This window comes from Falco naumanni, chromosome 4 (assembly GCF_017639655.2).
Source record: "Falco naumanni isolate bFalNau1 chromosome 4, bFalNau1.pat, whole genome shotgun sequence".
Classification (NCBI taxonomy): domain Eukaryota; kingdom Metazoa; phylum Chordata; class Aves; order Falconiformes; family Falconidae; genus Falco; species Falco naumanni.
Genome location: NC_054057.1, coordinates 35593418 through 35611486, shown reverse-complemented (window position 1 = coordinate 35611486; position 18069 = coordinate 35593418). Strand labels below are relative to the sequence as shown.

General features: G+C 41.6%; 1 protein-coding gene across 8 annotated transcripts in view; it reads left to right on the top strand.

Moving 5' to 3' along the window:
- DYNC1I1 (dynein cytoplasmic 1 intermediate chain 1) overlaps positions 1-18069 on the top strand; it is a 193604-nt gene that overhangs the window by 43047 nt on the left and 132488 nt on the right. For all 8 annotated transcript variants that reach the window (XM_040592628.1, XM_040592631.1, XM_040592626.1 and 5 more), the window contains one exon: positions 542-657. In XM_040592628.1, coding sequence (XP_040448562.1) covers positions 542-657 — 116 coding nt within the window. The remainder of the gene's footprint in view (positions 1-541; positions 658-18069) is intronic.

The window sequence follows — 18069 nt, the reverse complement described above, 5'->3', positions numbered from 1 at the left end:
GGGCTCTACTAATCATAAACCTCCATCAATTCCACTACTAATGATTCCTGTGGAAGGGAGAATCTCCTGCTTTATGGAAATTACCCACCTTGCCAATTAAAGGATCTGTTACTGCTCTCAGGTGAACATCTGACAGTCCTAATGCAGCCAGGTTAACACCCTCTGTGCCCCTTCCACCATTGTGTTTCTCAGGCTGAGGATTAACCCTTTTGAGAAGGCAGAACATAACAATGATGGTATGTAAGAGAATTTTGTTGTGTGTTGCAAGGGGTACAAGCAGGTCTTTCTCTCTCCCATTTACAGTCCCTCTGAGCAGCATGATCTAGAAGTTCAGTAACTTGTACTTTCTTGTTGCAAATGGTTCCCAGGTTAATTTTCTTCATTGCAGTTAGTTGCTTCTCATGCATAGTGTATTGTGTGTCATCTTAGCAAACATCGAAGTATTTTTTTTTATCCTGTTCATAAAAGTAAACACTCTTGTTCCTGCTGCTGATTTACATTTAACATGGCTAACCTTTTGATGTCATGTATTCTATCTTAGACGCAGACTGCACAAACTAGGGGTGTCAAAGATTACCCAGGTTGATTTCTTACCTCGAGAGGTGGTATCATACTCCAAGGAGACACAGACACCTCTTGCCACGCATCAGTCTGAAGGTAAGATTTCAAAAAACATTTTCATAGAATGTAAGTAGTTGAATAAGAATTAAAGATTGTGAGAAAAATTGTAGTAAATCATAATGTAGCTAATTGTTACATATTTTCTACAAGCTGGGTATTGTTTATGTGATTAATGGCTGTTCTGGTGAGAATAATTATAATAATGACTTTAAATTCAGGTAGAACAGAGCTACTTCTGTCTTACAATGGGTTGTGCTTAGATAGCAGTTTAATGAGAATACATTTTCAAATAAATCATTATGAATGTAATTAAAATAGTGGTTTGTTCCATTTTTCTTGCTTTCTCAAGGGAGTTGTGCTTTGTAATGGTGCGATGGAAAGTTGTCATTGGATATTTGGTCAGTGTAATAGCGTCTCCCTCCAGCAGATGAATCTTAGGAGAAGTTATAGTTTAGCTCCACATGCTGAAAAAGGAGGCTTACCTACTCTGATGTGGACAGTCCTGCTTTCTCTCTGCTGACGAATCTGTTATCTGTACTCATGGAGCTGTTTGTTAGCTTTTGGCTTTCCTGTTGATAAGTAAACATGTGGCGTGGTTAGTAGGGGAGTGCTGATCTACCTGTTTCTCAGACTGCACACTTGCCAGTGTTGTACTGCAGAACACTGGTTGCAGGTCAGTTGAAACCATTTAAACTGAATGTAAAACTATATTAGACTGATGTAATTTACATACTACTGCAGAGCAGGTAGAATAAGAAAAACTGAAGACAGTCTTGACTGTAATTTTTGCCATTAGCAATGAAGGATTAAGGGAAGTTCAGCAATTGGGTGCTTTCCTGAAGCAAATAGTGTAGGACTCCATCAGGCTCCATACAGAAGAAGATTTGAGTAGGTTGCAAAAGGTGTGTGGGTACATCTGTGTAAATATAAGTTACTGTCAGGGAAGATACAGTGATAAACATAGCCATCTTTTTTTTCTGCAACTGGGTTACAAGGTCTGCCTTTAAGAAACCAGAAATGAAAACTGCTGAGCTAGATACTCAGATTCTACTTTCCCAGACCACAAGTTTACTCTGGTCATCTGTTGTCTGAAATAGTGCCTTCGAGTGTCCACAACCCTGTTGCTTGGGTGCTGCTTCATAAGCAAGCATGTCCTGACAGCCATGCCACTTTAGAAGGAGAGGTTGCCTCAGGAGCTGCCCTTGTTTGATCCAGCTTGTCTCCCCTCATCTCTCTGGGGCTGCTGAAGCCTCGAGAAGATGGGGTTTGTCCCTGTGGTGTTGCCCTCCTGGCTTGAGACCAGTAGGTGCTCAACCCTGGGGCATCGTCATGGACACACTGTTAGATCTGATGGAGAGGATGTCCTTCGTCCCTGGCGCAGGGCCTTTGTCCAGTGCAGGCTATGGATATGGGGAGGTGGAGACATGGCTTGGATGTGTTCACCTCTCTCGGGCCTGCAACTCCCACGTCGTTAGCTGACATGACTCTGAACAGGCCAACCTCTCCTGAGGAAGCAACTTCTTCCAGTAAGTTGTTCTTGTTTTTTTCCAAGGAGCTCTTCAAATATTACAAAATCATTTTCTTGTCTAGACAAGAGGACAATCTCCTACCCTTCAAAAAGCCAAAAGGGTGTGCTGCTGTGGAGCCTGGCAGTCAGGGCAGCAGGCACAGAGGGCAGTGTGGCTTGTCTGGGTCTTCCGACAGAGGAAGCTCTTTTTCCTCACTTGTATGAGAGAAGATCAGTGCAGAGCCATGAACTTCAAACTGCCCAGGGCAATCCTGTGAGGGGAAGGTCAAAGGGTGTAAGTGGGTTTGGTGACTGGATTTATTACCTTTCATGTTCTCTGTGTCGTCACGGTTAAGGAAAAACCATCGACGGAAGTAAAGTTTTAAAATGAAACACTGAGAAAATATCACACGATCGTTTCCCTCAGATGTGTGTGGGAGAGAAAGTTTAACTTGTATTTCCTTTCCAACTGCTGCTAGGGAATCCTCTGCACACAACTTGGATGTGAGCATGGCCCTGCACCCATCACGGAAAGTCGGGAAAGTCTGGTTATGCCATTGGAATGTTATTTAATTGGAAACTGTAGGGGATAAATAAGCTCTGTGATTTTGGTCTCCCAGGTCTAATGGAAATGAATTCTCGGGTTTTGAATTCCCCAGGCCTCTTTATGAATGCTGGGCCCTTCCTACTGTCACTCTAAACATGAACAGCAAACAGAGGGGAATTCCTCAGGAGAGCAGTTCCGAGGAGCAGTCTCCGCACTGTTCCTATGCATTCATGTGATAAAATACAGCCATTATCTTTTCAAGGTAAATTGTTCAGCCATTACTATGGTTATGTGCTCAGTTACTCAGTTTCTGAAGCCTTAGAGTTTGAGAAAAGAAAAAAGAAACCCCTTATTGACTTAGATGAGTCTGACATCAGCTTTCGGAATTGAGTCTTTTGCTGCCTGCCTTGGTCACTGGAAATGTCAAAATGCAGAATTTTAGGATGAGATTGTGATACGCTTGCATGTTTTTTGGAAGACAGCTAATAAACTGTACAGCTGGTTGGAAAGATCTTTCCTATGATTAAGCCACTGAAAGAGGACTTTGAGTCCTTTCAAAGTTCTGCAGCTTTTCTGAAATGTTTGTATCAGTTTTTCTGCACATTGCTTCTCTAGAAAGGAAAAAAGAAACTCTGAGGTACCTTAGACCTATGGCTGTTGTGCAGCTCAGTGAATGTAGGTCTTTGGTAATGGTAGTTCCCCACCAAACCTTATACAACTGGCAAAGGAAAGCTTCATTGTGACAAGTACGGTGTAGTGCCAGAGAGCCAGATGCTATAAGCAATGAAGTCTCAGTATGTCAGCTGCTAATTTTAGAAGAAATAATGTGGCATTATTCCTCACTGTATAAAAACAGATCAACTCCTCTTTTTCAGAACAGGTAATTCACTTTATTTCAGAGGAATAATGACATGCCATTTCCCCCACCCACTCTATTATTTAGGGAGATGTGTATATGCATCATTCAACCCTTTGATCACAAATACCTAATTCTTTTGCTTTTTTTAGGTCACAGTAAGCTTCAGCCTTTTCTTCCTTGTAGGATGGCTTCAAAAACACCCAGACCCAGATCTTGGCTCTGGAGCCTGAGAAAAAAGTGTTCTTTTCTCTTCCTCCTTCTATAATTGAACTTGGATTTAGGTAGTTGTAGGCACTGAGAGACATTTCACTTGTGCTGTCTTTTGCGTTCTGGAGTTAAGACCTAGACTATGCCAAATGTTTTCTGAGAGGTCTCTGGGACACATTCCTTCACTGTATAGAGACTCTGACATTGCCCCAGAATAGCAGCCCCACGTAGCCTTCGATGGTTGGACCCTCCAGAGCACTTCAGAACTGCCCTTTGCTGAAGGTACACCTGGGAGAAAGCAGCAACAGAAAAGCCATGGCCTGACCTCTGCCCAGGATGAATCCATCACTGCCATACAGCAGTGGAAGGAGATCCGTGTATCTGCCTGCAAGCTTCCTTTACAGATAGGAAAACAGCCTGCACATTCAAGCTCTGCTGGGTACCTGCCTCTGTTTCAGCTTGCTGTTGTCCTGCTCTCTAATGGGCCAGGAGGTAAAGTCTCAGGGAGGAAAATGTCACACTGTCCCCACACTGAGAAGGGAGATACTCCTCTGATCTGGTTCCCCTCAAAAACAGTGGGGCAGGAAGAAGGTGAAGGCCTGTGACCTCTCTGGCTTTGCTGGCCAGTGTCAGGAATGTTGTTATTTCTCTTCGGAGAAGTAGAAGCTCTTTCTTCATCGATAAAATGAGATGTTCTTACTTTTCTAGCCTTTCAGACTGTCACTGCAAATGGGTTAGTCTGAAGTGCATTTTTGAAAAAGTAGATCCCGTATACAGGGGAAGAAGATCTGACTTTATAGAACAACGGGGGTCCTATGTACTTCACCTGTTTATCATCTTCAACAGATGGTTGTTCATGTGAGGAAAACAAACGTGTTAACATACTCACTTCCCAAGCAGGATACATCACAAATCTTTGCCCAGTTCTGGCAAAGAATGCAGTTTAGGCCCATGATCCATCTGTTTATCTGCTGTATTCAAACACTGAGGATATTTTGGCTGTTGGGGAAAGAGGGAAAATAAGCTCACTATTTCATTTGGAAGTAGTCTGGAACAAAGTGGCAAAACGGAGGGGAAACTCCAGAGGCTGAGCTGGCTTCTGCATCTCTCTGACGCTGTAACTCTCTGAACTAATGTTTCTGAAAGTTACCCTTTTTAAAGCATTGAGGGGGGAGAGGGCATTTCTGCTCACAGTCTGAGGCTCATGAGACCAAGTCACATGAGTTGAGGTGTCTGTGTGTGATATCAAATGTGACTATTGTAGTGTGAACCAAAACTCTCTAGGTGCCGCTGAGTGCATTGACTAATTCTTCACTGACTAGCTTGATAGAGCGCTTCATGTCAGCATATTAATGCAGGTTTCTCATTACTGAGTAAACAGGGTGTGACAAAGTGTCATACACTGACACTGTGTGAGGGCTGTGTCCTACTTTGAGTTTTGGTAACTGAATGAGGAGTTAGTTACCTGTGACTAGGACTGACAAGCCACAATACTATGAAAAGAAGTCAGGCGCCTGGATGTTCCATGATAACATCCATAAATAAATTTATTTTTAGTTTGATTGTTAGGGGCTGAGATTTCCAGGTTTAATCACTGTGGGGCTCTGGCTCTGCCTGTCCCATAGGATAATGTGCAGCAGACCTTTAGCACAGCAAATTCTGTACCAGGCCTGCTGTGCTTTCTTGTGTCTGACTGTAGCTCAGCTCTAGCTTTGTGAATGCATGCTGTACTTAAGGAAAGCCAGTCCCAGAGCTAAGCAAGATCATACTTCAGCTTTCCCATGCCCCATCTGTCTAAACCTCATGGATCAGAAGCTGGGGGTTAAGTTAAAGAGCTTACTTTGGCTTTTCCCTTGCCGAGAATCTTAGAGCTCAGCTCCAGTCTGAAGAGGACAAAACAAGTCTGGACCCAAGAATAGCTTTGAGCCCCTCATTTAATGGAAAATGCAGATGCACATTTGTGCACCACCATGCATGCAACATGTGTGTCAGGATACATGAAAATGTGTGTGATAGATAACTGGGGGGAAAGCAGAGACCCTCTGTTGTAAACAAAAGCTGTGTTGGAAAGCAGAGCAGAACTGGGATAGAAATCACTACTAAAAAGAGGACATAACCTAAAGATGAATCAGTATTCAAGCAGAAGTGCTGTTTTTAAAGATACAAAGCCTCCGTATTAGTACTAATGGACACTAATTTTCTAAATATTATGGTCTACCCTAGGCAGTATCATGTATCACTGAGTTGTTTTAGTTAGCTATAAAAATCTAGTTTGCCTTTTCCTCTCAAACCTCAGTCCATCCGGGTCATCCTGTGGATCTCAATAGTTGGCATAAACACCCTATGTCAAGACAGCATTGTTTGATTAAATCAACAAAGCTTATTTTGTGCTGTTGTACCAGACTGTACAAGATTGGATGAGACTAGAAGAAAGCGGAGCAAAGATTTGAGGCATTGAACTGTATAACAGTCTCTCAATAACTGCCTTTTATGCCTGTCACAACTGTATCCCCTTTTCTAAATAACAAGATTTCAAAGGTGAAGTATTTGTTTTATTTATTTATTTACTTTATTTAAATTGGGCAGAATCTTTCAGAACATTTCAAAGTTATTCCGGCAGCGCCCTCTGGTGGTGAAGCGATGAACTGACATGTCGTGCCTGAGGGGTGCTGGAGGGGAGGGAGGGATGCTGGTGTGACCTGCAGAATAATACTTAGCAGAAGATGCTTGAGTTGTATGACTGAAAAGCTGTGCGAATGTCAGTGCTGATGAAAGAAGTGTGAGAAGAGACAAAACTGTTACATAAAAAAGTGTGTGTGGGGGAATATTATCTAGAAATGAAAAAAAAAAAGCCTTAAAAAATCAGTTGTAGGTATTATGACAAACATTCAGGTTATCATACACTAGTGAAATCGGCTACAGTCCCTTGTTCTGGCCAATCCTTTCTTGAAGTACAATTAGTAAAGTACAGTTTGTTAAAATACATATTCTCCAGGCCAGCCACATCAGGCAGGTACCAGATGTGGTGGATCTGTGTTCTGGTCCTACCAAGCTACAGATGTCAGGTGTATACCGCTAAAGGCTTTTTTCACCGGCTGACTCATGATAATTCTAAGTAGTACATAATTAGGTTAAGGTCTTGGCTTTTAAAAATGTGTTTCTTCAGGTTTTGTTGTGCAGAATAATGTATTTGACACTGACAAGGGTTTCTTCTGGGAGGAAGAATGAAGAGGCTGTAATATATGGTCATACACAGTTTGGTGTTTGAGGGCAGGAGGAGACATCAAATATCCTGATATATATTGCATACATGGGCAAAACCAGGATTTCTGTAAGACAGTCCCACTCCATTTCTAAAAGATGTCTTGTTACATCCACGATCTACCAGTACATTTATCAGTGATCATTGCTGCAGTATTTGCTTCCATTCTCTTTCCTTCCAGGTCCCCTCTAAAGACTTCTGGAGAAGAGTTTTTCATATAATTAGGATGGTCTTCAGGTATTTTTCAGCAGAGAGCCCTCTTAATGCAAAACTGTTTTGAACAGACAGATCTGATAATTTATTAAGCATTATCAATTTTCTGGGAATTATCTACTGAAAACTGATTTAGCACAGAAGATTGGCTCTGGTCATACACAGCATGAGGTCTGAGGAAGGAAAACTCTAGGAATCTTAGACTTTGTTCCTTATCATTTCATTACACAGGGACAGTGTTTTGACTCTGCAGCTCCTTCACAATCTTAAAATCTTGGGAAGGTCTTCTGAAAATCAAGCCCACATGCATGGGAGTTTCCTTCTCCAAAGTGGCTGCTTTCTGCAAACCCTAGTGTCTCTTGCATGAGGTACCTCTGCATTAAATGCAAGCCCAGGAAACATATCTAATAATTCTTTACAAGGTTAGAAGGAAAGCAACAGACTTAGTCACAACTGTGCCTACACCTTCTCTAAACTATTCAGGCTCTAGAAGATGAGGGTCAAACCAGAAAGCTTAACTGCCTTCTCAGTGAATGAGGAACTAGCTTTTAGGCTGTGGCTGCCTCAGAGGGGACTGTTGTGCAACTGTCATTCTGTGTGTGGAAGGAGTACTACTTCATAGCCTCTGCAGACAGCATGGAGAAGGTCTGTGCTCTACCACCTCTCCTTGCAGATCCTGCTTGATCCTAATGGATTATCCTTGCTCTGTGCTTTTGAGCAAGTGGATCTCATCCTCCACCCAAGAGATGGGAGGCTAATAAAAAAAATAAAATATTGTAGTCAGCCCGCTTGTGCAGAACCTAACCTGCTCCTTCAGTTGGGAAATACGTCATTGAATGGGATCCTGGTACATCTGGTGTCACTTGGTGGAAAACAAGAGTTCTGATGTTAGCAGCCTTGACCTCAAACTCCTTTAACTAGCTGCAAGTCATCTCATAGTGTCTTTGACCCATCTTTCTGTCCTGACATCTGAAACTAACAGCAATCCATGAATTCAGAGAGAAGCCCTGTAACACCTGTATGCAAAATGGTTCCTTTGTTGGCTGGAAATTAAAACCTTCCTCTAAGTCTGTCCTCTCTCAAAAAGATCCTGGCCATGCTTCACACATGAACAACTGTCATAAATTAGCTGATTTGTTATGTGCTCCCCTCAAGCAACCAAACAGTTCTAAACTTATTTGCAAATATATGACTATCAGTATAGTATATTATATATATATATATAAAAGTCAGGAAACTGAGCTTTAATGTAAGAACAGAAGGCAACTATCCCACTAATTAACAGCACCATTTCCCAGTCAATAGTCAGTGAAAAAAGTGGCCAATTTTTCTCTTATTTGCCATTTTAACGTTCCTAGTTCTCACTGTACCGTATGTATCATTTCAGTAGTATTTGAACATACTTTGAATTAACAATGCGTTGTACATATTACAGTGCTCAAATTAGAACTTATGGATATGAAAATGTAAAAAGGGGGAAATTTGGGTTAACATTGCTTCCAACAGAACAACGAAGACGCATTTCTTTGTTTCCAAAGCATGCTTTTTCCTACCATCCCTGTACTTCCTTCTTTAACCTAATGGATGAAGCCTATTCACTATATACAAGAAAAATAATACCCAGCACCTTCTATTCCATGTTTAGTAACCTTTGGCAAACTCTGGCTTTGTAACACGGACCAATCTCCACCAGACTTAAAGACAAGATTAAGAAAAATGTGCATTGCAGAAGTAGCAGTTACTAATCCTCAGTGCTCTAATTAGCACTTAATCTTTCTAATCCTGTAAGTAGATACAAAATCTGGGATGAAATAGGCACAGGCCATACGTGGAAACCCCTTTATTAGTAGTGTTAAAAAGATGTACAGAAAAAAACCCACTGCTGTGTTACTTCACACTTCTCTATTTGTTTCTTGGCACTTGCAACTCAAAGAAAGGAAAAAGATTCACATGCCAAAACCCCTTCCTCTGTTTCAACTCATGCTGCGAATGTACTGGGACAAAAATTATGCAGCTGAAAATTCTTCTGTTCATCACCTCTCTATCTTCTCTTCTATAGCTGAGCCACAGCTTAAGAAGCTGGCCAATTGTGCCCCTCTATAGCCTCCTTTAATTGGCTCATTTCCATAGGAGAGGCCACCTGCCTTGGATGGAGTGTCAGCTGCTTGCCCTCAGACCGACTGGAGAGGGAGCCAAGTGGCTGGGTTAGGCGGAGTGAAGAGGCTTCGCCACACCCCACGTTATTACCGCCGTAAAGATGAATGGGGATGCACCCCAAGCTGGGCTGTAAAGACGAATGGGGATGCACCCCAAGCTGGGTCTTTGTTCGGCGAGTGTTATCTTCACCGCCTGACCCAAGCATCTGGGCAGAGCCCTCCAACGGCAACCCTACCCCCCCCCCCCCTTCTCCTTCCCAAGAGCTGCTCCCAAGGCTGTGTAAAGCCATGCTGTATTTATTACGATGATGAATTGTAGATCTCATCTGAAGTACTTGAGAATCCCTCCTTCAAAATCAGTAGTAGCTGGATCCTTTCCAGAGGTTCCTTTTTCTCGCTCACACACACTAAGAGTTACTATGAAAACTGAAGAAAAGATCTGGGTTAAGAAACTTTTAATGAAATGGATATGTCACTGAAGTAAAAGTCTCAGCGTGAATTCCCACTGGCTGCTATTAATAGAAGATGGAATTCTCTTTTGCTGCAATACAATAGACTGTCTCCACAAATAATGTCACTTTTTAACCAGACCCTGGCTGCCGCTTGCCCATCTATCTTATTTTAAATAAACTTAGCATAAATTCACTCTGAGCCACAATTAATTTAGAATTATGTCCTAGCTATAAACCTCCAAAAGAGTCCTTGCTCTTTCTTCAAGTTAATGCCCTACTTAAGGCCCACAGGAAGTGAGAATATAATAATTAGTCTTCTAAAATATGTTGCACTCAACCTTGAAGCTTCTAAGTCTATAATTGCATGTTGTTGCTGTGGATGCTCTTTTCTTTTTTTTTTTTTTTTTTTTTTTTTTTTTCTTTCCCCTCACCTCATTTGCCTTGTAAAGTTTGCCACATCAGAGCTCAAAATGCGTCCAGCTCCTCTAAGTTTGGCACAAGCAGATCCCTGCACTTACGAATAGTCTCACTGGTCTTGTAGCAGCTGCTGGGTTTTGAGGACTCTTTCAGATCTCACTACTTGGTTTGGAGCTGAACATTTTTTGAAAGTCTGGCCCTAACTGCAGAGCTGGAGAATTTTTGAGATTTTAGCCCTTAATCATGGTTGTTTCGTATTTTGTTCCTCATCATCTCCAGCTAGACATTCAGGTCTTACTGTCCCTATCCTAGGCTGCAGCAGTTACTCATCTACAAGAGGCTCAAAACAACCATTCACCTGCTGTGAAACACAGAGAGCACTGAAGATTTTGCCTGTGACTGTGTGAAAAACTCTATACACTGATGGTGCATCACAGATAATATGCAGGTTGAAAACACAGCTCCAGCCAACCTTCCAGAGTGGAGTCTCAAAGTTGCCTTGACCTGTTGTCTTCCCAAATGGAAGCTGAGGGACCTATATGTTGTGGTATGTTCATTTGCCCACTCAGCCACTCTCTTACTCCCCCTTTCTGAACAAGACAGGGGGGAAAATAAGATGATAAAGCTCATGGGTTGAAATAAGGATGGGGGATCACTTACCAGTTACCATCATGTGCAAAACAGGCATGGCTTAGGGAACATTAATTCAGTTTATTGCCAATTAATATAGATTTGAATGGTGAGAAACAGAGACAAAATTGAAGGAAAAACTTTCCTGCTCTTCTTTTTCCCAGGATCAGCTTCACTTCTTCGTTCCCAGCTCCTCTACCTCCTCTCCACCTTGAGAGGCTCAGGGGGCTGAGTATAGGGGGTTGTGATCAGTCCATAGCAGTTCCTCCCTGCCACTTCTTTCTCCTCACACTTTTCCCCTGCTCCAGTGTGGGTTTTCCCTATGGGCTGCAGTCCTTTTAGACAAACCTGCTTCACCGTGGGCTTTCCATGGACCACAGTTCCTTCAGGAAATATCCATGTACTCCAGTGTGGCATCCTCCATGGGCTACAGTGTGGGTATCCACTCTGCCATCATTCTCTCCACGGGCTGCAGGGAAATAACTGCTCCACCATGGTGTCTCCATAGTCTGCAGGGGAATATCTGCTCTGGCCCCTGGAGCACCTCATTCATCCCTTTCTTCTCCTATATGGTGCTCACAGGGCTCTCTCTCACACTTTTTTTTCCCTCTCATTCCTTTCTTTGCCCTGTGGTGTTTTGTCTTTTCTTCTCTATGTTTTCCAAGAGGCACCAGCATCATGGCTGATGGTCTCAATTGTTCCTGTGGTGGGCCTGCTATGGAAACATCTGTGTCTGTCCCAGGGCAGCCCCTGGTCTATTCTCATAGAGGCCACCCCTGCAGCCCCCCCCCCACCAAAACCTTGTCACCTACATCCAATACCTACTGCACTTAGAAAAACTGGTAGCTTAGTAGCCAGAATTTGGATGTGTCTTGTATGACATGCCTGATATCAAGCCTTTGCTTTGCCGAATAGGCAAATGCTTTACTTTAATCAGTAAAGTGCTAGGTGAGGTGGGATAAGTTTTTTGTTGGACCAGACACCAGAAGCGTAGTGTTCAATATTGTAGCTGAGTGTTCGTTATCATAATGAGGTAGGGCTGATTTGTTTCTGGATATCTAGAGCAGGCATCCTTTGTTACCTTGGCGTTTATGGATCTGAGACAATGTTTTAAAGTTATTGCCTAGTTTCGGTCCCTCTTGTGATTTTTGGTGATAGAAAATCTGGTGATAGATTCCTTACCTTGGAGGAGATCCATTGCTGAGGGTGCTGAGAAGTGGTAGATGCTTGCCTAGACCAGAGGTAGAAGCTTGGTTCCTGTCAGGTCAGCTACACAGGCTATGTATTTTTGATGGTGATCTCAGAGAATGGTCCATGACAACTGTGCCAAATGGTATGGACTGGGTCATATCACCTCCCATGTTAAAACATCAGAATCTTTTGGAGCAGTCAGTTGTACCCATATTGTTTCTTATCAGGCTCACACTTCACTGCAGTAGTTACCCCATCATCTTACACAATGAGATGCCATGAACTCTTCTGGCATGCATTTCACAGACTTCTTACCTGTGAGTGTGAGACATGATGGGATTCACTTGGAGGGATAACTGAGGCCAAGAAAACCGAACACAACACAGCCTTATGAGGCAGGATCTGGACCCTAGCCAGACTGTCTTTCAGTCTGTGCCCAAGCTTCCAGGCCAATGGAACTACTTCATTTGGTCCAGATGTGAGCTGGATGTGATATAACACGCTTACAGTTTGGACTGGTCAGGAATAAGAATCTCTCCTTGTCTACATTTTAGTCTTTGCTGCATTGGGTAATGTGGAAAGCTTGGATTCAGGGTTGTGGATTTCCAAACAGGAAGGTTTCCTAGGAGGTCGGCACTGAAGTGTTTGCATACCTTTTAAGGGTGTAAGAGTTGTTGTTTAAGCTAAGATACAGTAAATTTACATCTCAGTCTCAGTTGTGCAGTCATGAAAAGGTGTCCAGTGAACTGAGCTTCCATTTTCAAAAAGGCCTTGGACAGAGTTAAGGTTGGGTGTGCAAGAACAAGTGCACTGCTGATACTCTATGCTTGGGAGACATCTGTCCTGTGATTCCCAAGATATAGCATTACAGAGTCAAGGAGTGAACAGGAGGTGAATCTGGTCTCCCTTTTCTACTTTTGTCTCTCTAATCTATGGACTGAACTGTGTTAAAAATTTGTAGATACATTTATATAGTTACTTAAGTATTTACCTAGAGGTATAGCTATAGAGGCAACATTTAGATAATATATTATCTATCTATATTACATCTATAGATGTACAGATACATGTAGATGCTTACATAAAGCTGACCACCACAAGCTCTCACCACCTAGCAAACGATACCTTGGGGACAGAGCAATGGAGTGAATGTCAGGAGTCTTATCTTTGTTACAATCTGTATGTGTACTTGAGAGTAAATCACCAAGTGAGTTACAGTCACCACAGAGATATAGGTGTATGTCTTCATTTACCCATAGCGGAGACCACTAACAGTTTAAAGATGAAGTGGTCTCACAGCAGCCAAATTGACTGGGTTTTTTAGCTGTTACAAAGCTACCTGATCTGGCAGCATGACTGATGCTAGTACCCAAGTTAACTAGTTGCATCCTTGTTGAGATATCTCAACATTTCAGTGTAATCACACGCAATAGCTCTACCTTGAGGGGCCTAGCCTATTTGTGTGGACTTCCTATGGCCAAAAGAGTGAGACAGACCCTTCCAGAAGGTCATTTACCCTACCTATTGTATTTATCATAACACTGGCAGAATTACCTTCTATCTGTGCCTTTCTCCATTGCCTACAGGACTTAGGCAATGCATTTAAATTATAAGCTTCATTTTTAGATGATTGAGATAAGATGAGATAATTCCCAACATTTTGTGATGTGAACATGGGCAAATGTGTTGCTCAGTGTTCTTCTGTCAACCCTTGAAACAGTTTTGGGACTATTGTTATTGCTCTTTCTTTTCTTCAGCTCCTTCATCTCTTTGCTATTCTCTTTTGAAGTTGATTGTTGTGCCTGTGTGAAAGCAAAGTGAAAAAGCAGGCATCTTATTTTCCTCTGAAACCTGTGTAATTGAGGACAGAACTTCTACAGCTGATATTTAAAGGCAGTAGAACAGAGAAAAAATAGAAAATTACTTTGCTTTTTTGTTTCTTCAATTAAATAGTGTTTTTGTACTAGTCAATACTTCATTGTGTAGACTCAATGCTATGCTTCATGTGCTAACATTGATTTTAATCCACCAAGCTAATTTTTCTATTGTATAGCTGCTCAGATGGATGTTGCTGTCACGTTTTGCTCAAGGCATATGCCTTGCGATAAAGGTAGGACTACAGCCCATCAAATTCCTTGCCCCAAAGAGCACTGAGCATCAAGTGGATACAGATCTAAATCTAAAATTTGTAGCACCGTGACTATGAAATGGACAAAGCCACAAGTCTGTTTAGTGAGGTGTAAAATGGGGAATATATACTTTTGTCTGCTTTTTCCCCACTTTCAACTGTATCACAAAGGTTGTGATTTGACCTGTGATATTTCTTGTATCGGAGCGTCTTGATGAAGTATGAAAAATGAATACCCAACCCTTAGGTATTAACTATGCAGTGAATATGTTTTCAGACCTAATTACTGAATTAGTACTAGTTTACAATTATCCCTTAAGAAGTCTGGATTAGGAATGGTTAGTAAAAGTAACTTTTCTGTTTCACAGTTCATCAGCTTGAGATAATTTAGTAACAAAGGCTCATGTTGCAATCGGAGAAAGGACTCCCACTGACTAAAATGGGACCTGGACTGGGACCAAAATTAAGTGCTTGCCATGAGTCTAAATAGCTGACATTGTCACTGATTCATCATGTGAAGCCCTTCAGTAAACTGTAGAATCATTTTATTTGGATTTGATTAAACATAAAAGTATTTTGCAAGGCTTTCCAGCTTTGAAAAACAAAGTCATTTACATAAGAGCTAAGCAACCACATAGCTATCCTCTTTTACCCTGGTTAGTAGGCTTAATCCTGCAAATATTTATGCATGCTCTGTGCTCATGATTAGTCCCCCTGGTATATCTGATTGTCTTACATCAGGCATGTATGTGTTTGCAGGAGGAGGTCTGGTGCTGTAACATTCATTTGTTGTATCCTGCTTTGGTGACAGACTGCAAGCTCTGAAGGGCAGGAAATATAATTGGGTATCATACTTAACAGTATGGGGTATAGAAGACATGCTGTAAAGAAATACTGATCATGAAAAATTGTTTTATTTATCATAGAATCATAGGATTGTTTGGGTCAGAAGGGACCTTTTTAAAGGTTATCTAGTCCAACTTCCCTGCAATGAGCAGGGACATCTTCAACTAGACCCCCATCCAACCTGACTGAATGTCCCCAGGGATGGGGCACCTACCACCTCTGGGCAACCTGTTCCAGTGTTTCACCATCCTCATTGTAAAAAAATTCTTCTGTATTTCTGATCTAAATCTACTTTCTTGTAGTCTAAAACCATTACCCCTTGTCCTATGAGAACAGGCCCTACCAATTGTGTGTGTGTGTATATATATATAAAATCATAGGATTGTATTCTGTAGTTTGGTTTAGAATGGTTTGGGTTGGAAGGGACCTTTAAAAATCATCTAGTCCAACCCGCAAGAAGAGCGAGATTACCTGGATTTTTCTATTGTGATTCTTAAAACAAAGTTAAGAAAGGTGGGCAGATGAACATAACACACACACACACACATACATATATATATGTATATATATTATTTTTTTTTTAAGGGCGGGGGGAAGATGTATTTATCTGTTTTAAGGGGAAAATATGCTTCTTTCCTATATTTCAGGTTGATTCACTTTGTCAACTGCTAAAAATGTGCCTTTTATTATTAACACCTTTTATCAATCCAATGAACAATAGAAACAGCAACTCTGCTCCACAACTGGCCACATCTTGCAATAATTTATAAATGCCCCATATTAAAAATAATACACTTACCCAGACTTTTTCAAAATGTCCCAGGGTAAGCAAATGCTTTTGTATTATTATTAGTTTTGACAAACCTGATTGTGTGCTAGCCATTGTTAAAGGGTTCTATCTGCCTCCAAACACAGTGAGAGACAAAGACTTTTTAATGAATTTAATTAAAACTTTATGTGGTTTATGGTGTTCACCTCCAGCTGGTGTGCCATTCTTCTCTGGTGAATGAAGTTTCCTCTAATGCATAATGATGTGTTTTATATGAGGGATGTTTGAACCCCCTTCCTAGTAGCCCTGAGGTAGTTTCCATGGTATGACACAGTGGTGAAGTATTTAAAAGCAGGACTCTTAAACTTAAGTGAATTATGTATATGGTTAAACGCACATGCATGAATGCATAGATATGAATCTTAAAATAAGTTTAAGAATCTTTTTTTCCCCCCCCAGAAACAGTCCTTGTGGGCTAGCTTTTATGACCCATGCTGCTGAGCGTTTGTCTGTACAAATGGCACATCGACATGAAAGGGTCTTGCTATTTGACTGCTTATATTGGGAGTAGGAAGTTGAATAATCTGGACTCTGGTTTACACACTGAAAGCTGACATCTGTACCAGGCACAAGATCCTGATACTGATGGACACTCCTAGGGCTGCTGTAATAAAAATGAACAATAGCATGCAGATAGTCCTGTTAGCAAATGTTTCAGTGCATTTTATGAGACATGCTGAGACACTGCAACAAGCTGGGTCATTCGCAGCACTGGTTAGAGTTAGTGGAATTCTAGTCCTCTGAATCTCTGGTGCTGGTGGGGCTTTCATGCAGTGTCCCTTAAAAGGGCAATGACCTGTCTTCCTTTCCTGCAATCTGTGTTCAGTCAGTATTTCTTCTGTCAAGAAACAAGGTCTTGCTAAAAGAGGTAAGCTGTTGATTTGTTTTAAGCACTTGCTTTTCAAAATCTTGAGTCTGGGTGTGGTCAAACTGAAATAGAGCTGTCTTTTTGCGGTTCTTTGGATGCTGAGATCTAAGTTGTGCAAGAATCTTCAACAAGTTCCTTAGGGAAGGAATGAATGAAGCAAGATGCCTTGGACCAAAGGAACAGGACTTTGGAGGAATCACATCTCTATAAGGAGAGGTCTCAGTAATGGAGTCTACAAACTTTCAGTGGTTTTGCAGAGACTGAAAAAACTTCGATGAATGTTGAAAGGCATCATTATAAATGATTCCTCTTGTTTTAATGGTTGTGAGGAATTGGATAGGACACTGGTTGCAAAATTACCATGTGCCAGCATCACCCTTTTATGTCACTGACCAGCTCATTGAGGTGATGAGAGTTCTTTATATGGCCTCACTGGAAGGTGACTAAGAGGAGAGACTTTCCAGGTTCTGAACCTTCAGTGTATTAGTTGGAAAACCAATACCCAGTGGTTGTCTGGGGATGAGACTTTTTACTTGGAGGGAGGGATTTCAGGTTTTGAATCCACCTGTAATCTTTTAACACAGTTTTCCAAGGATTAGCCAATAGTAGTAACAGCAGTAAATCACCATATGTGTTGTTCCCCAACTGATGAAGAAACAAAATGCCACAGGAGAGGACCAGTCATATGCTAAATCAGAAGTCTTTGAAGAAAATACTGAAAAAAGGTTACATTTGGTGCTTCATGGAATAACAAGGAGCTGAAGAGGCACAGGAGCATCATAAGCTAAAAAATACTCCTGGTGATAGTGATGGATGAAAAATCAAAACAAATAGAAAAAGCAGGTGGATGAATAACAGATTGTAAAGAATAAAGAAATAATGAAGGGGAAGTCCTGAAAACCAGAAAGACATACCTGTATTTTCCTAAGAAATTAAGAGGATGCTTCTGGAGGTGGTGGAGGAAACGGATGCGAGGAGATGACATCCTGTGCTGGAAGAAGTCTGACCACAGGCTGAGTCATCTTGTTGCATTGCTTCTGATTCCAGATGCTCTGATTGCAGTCTCAGCTGCAGTTTTGCTCTTTAGAGTAAATAAGAAATAAACCTGGTCTGATCAGCTGCAGTGTACCTTTCAGTGAAGATAAAGCTTCTGTCAGTCAACACAGAGAGCTCTTGGACTAAATGTACCAGCAGCTGAGTGCCTGGTCACACTGTGTTTTGTTTGTTGTCAGCTGGCAGACTAGATATTGTGCAGTGTAAATCAGAACAACCTTGATTTATGCTGGGAGTGAAGGTGGCAGTCTCAGAACTGCCACGCTGTGCATCCAGGCATGGG